The sequence below is a fragment of the Penaeus monodon genome, chromosome 20 (genome assembly GCF_015228065.2).
Source record: "Penaeus monodon isolate SGIC_2016 chromosome 20, NSTDA_Pmon_1, whole genome shotgun sequence".
NCBI lineage: Eukaryota > Metazoa > Arthropoda > Malacostraca > Decapoda > Penaeidae > Penaeus > Penaeus monodon.
This window is the reverse complement of record NC_051405.1, coordinates 44,647,265-44,647,540: the sequence shown is the minus strand read 5'-3', so window position 1 is coordinate 44,647,540 and position 276 is coordinate 44,647,265. Positions and strand designations below refer to the sequence as shown.

The 276-nt window shown below is 56.2% G+C and overlaps 1 protein-coding gene across 1 annotated transcript in view; it reads left to right on the top strand.

The window, feature by feature from the left end:
* The window catches only part of LOC119586015, a gene marked incomplete at its 5' end in the record, with an annotated part of 5,286 nt that overhangs the window by 4,552 nt on the left and 458 nt on the right, over positions 1-276 (top strand). The window contains 1 exon segment of the mRNA XM_037934724.1: positions 151-276. Within this exon segment, the coding sequence (XP_037790652.1) occupies positions 151-276 (126 nt within the window).

Genomic DNA, 276 nt, shown 5'->3' with positions numbered 1-276 from the left:
GTATGGAAATTAAATATCGAAACTTGACATATATGCAACGTGGGAATTTTCATCTTTGCTCACACCTTTCCTACATTTGTTCGCCTTGAACTCCAAGTTCGAAGGCTCAGGCGCATCCGAAAGTACTTCAGAGCAATGTCTTTCCCGCAGGAGGCCCGTGGGAGCCGGGGACGCCCTTGGACGAGGCTCTCGAGGCCACCTTGATTCCGCCCGAGTTCAGGGACGAGCTGGAGGAGGAGCTCTGGGCCACGACGCTGGCCGAGCCCGCCACGGACG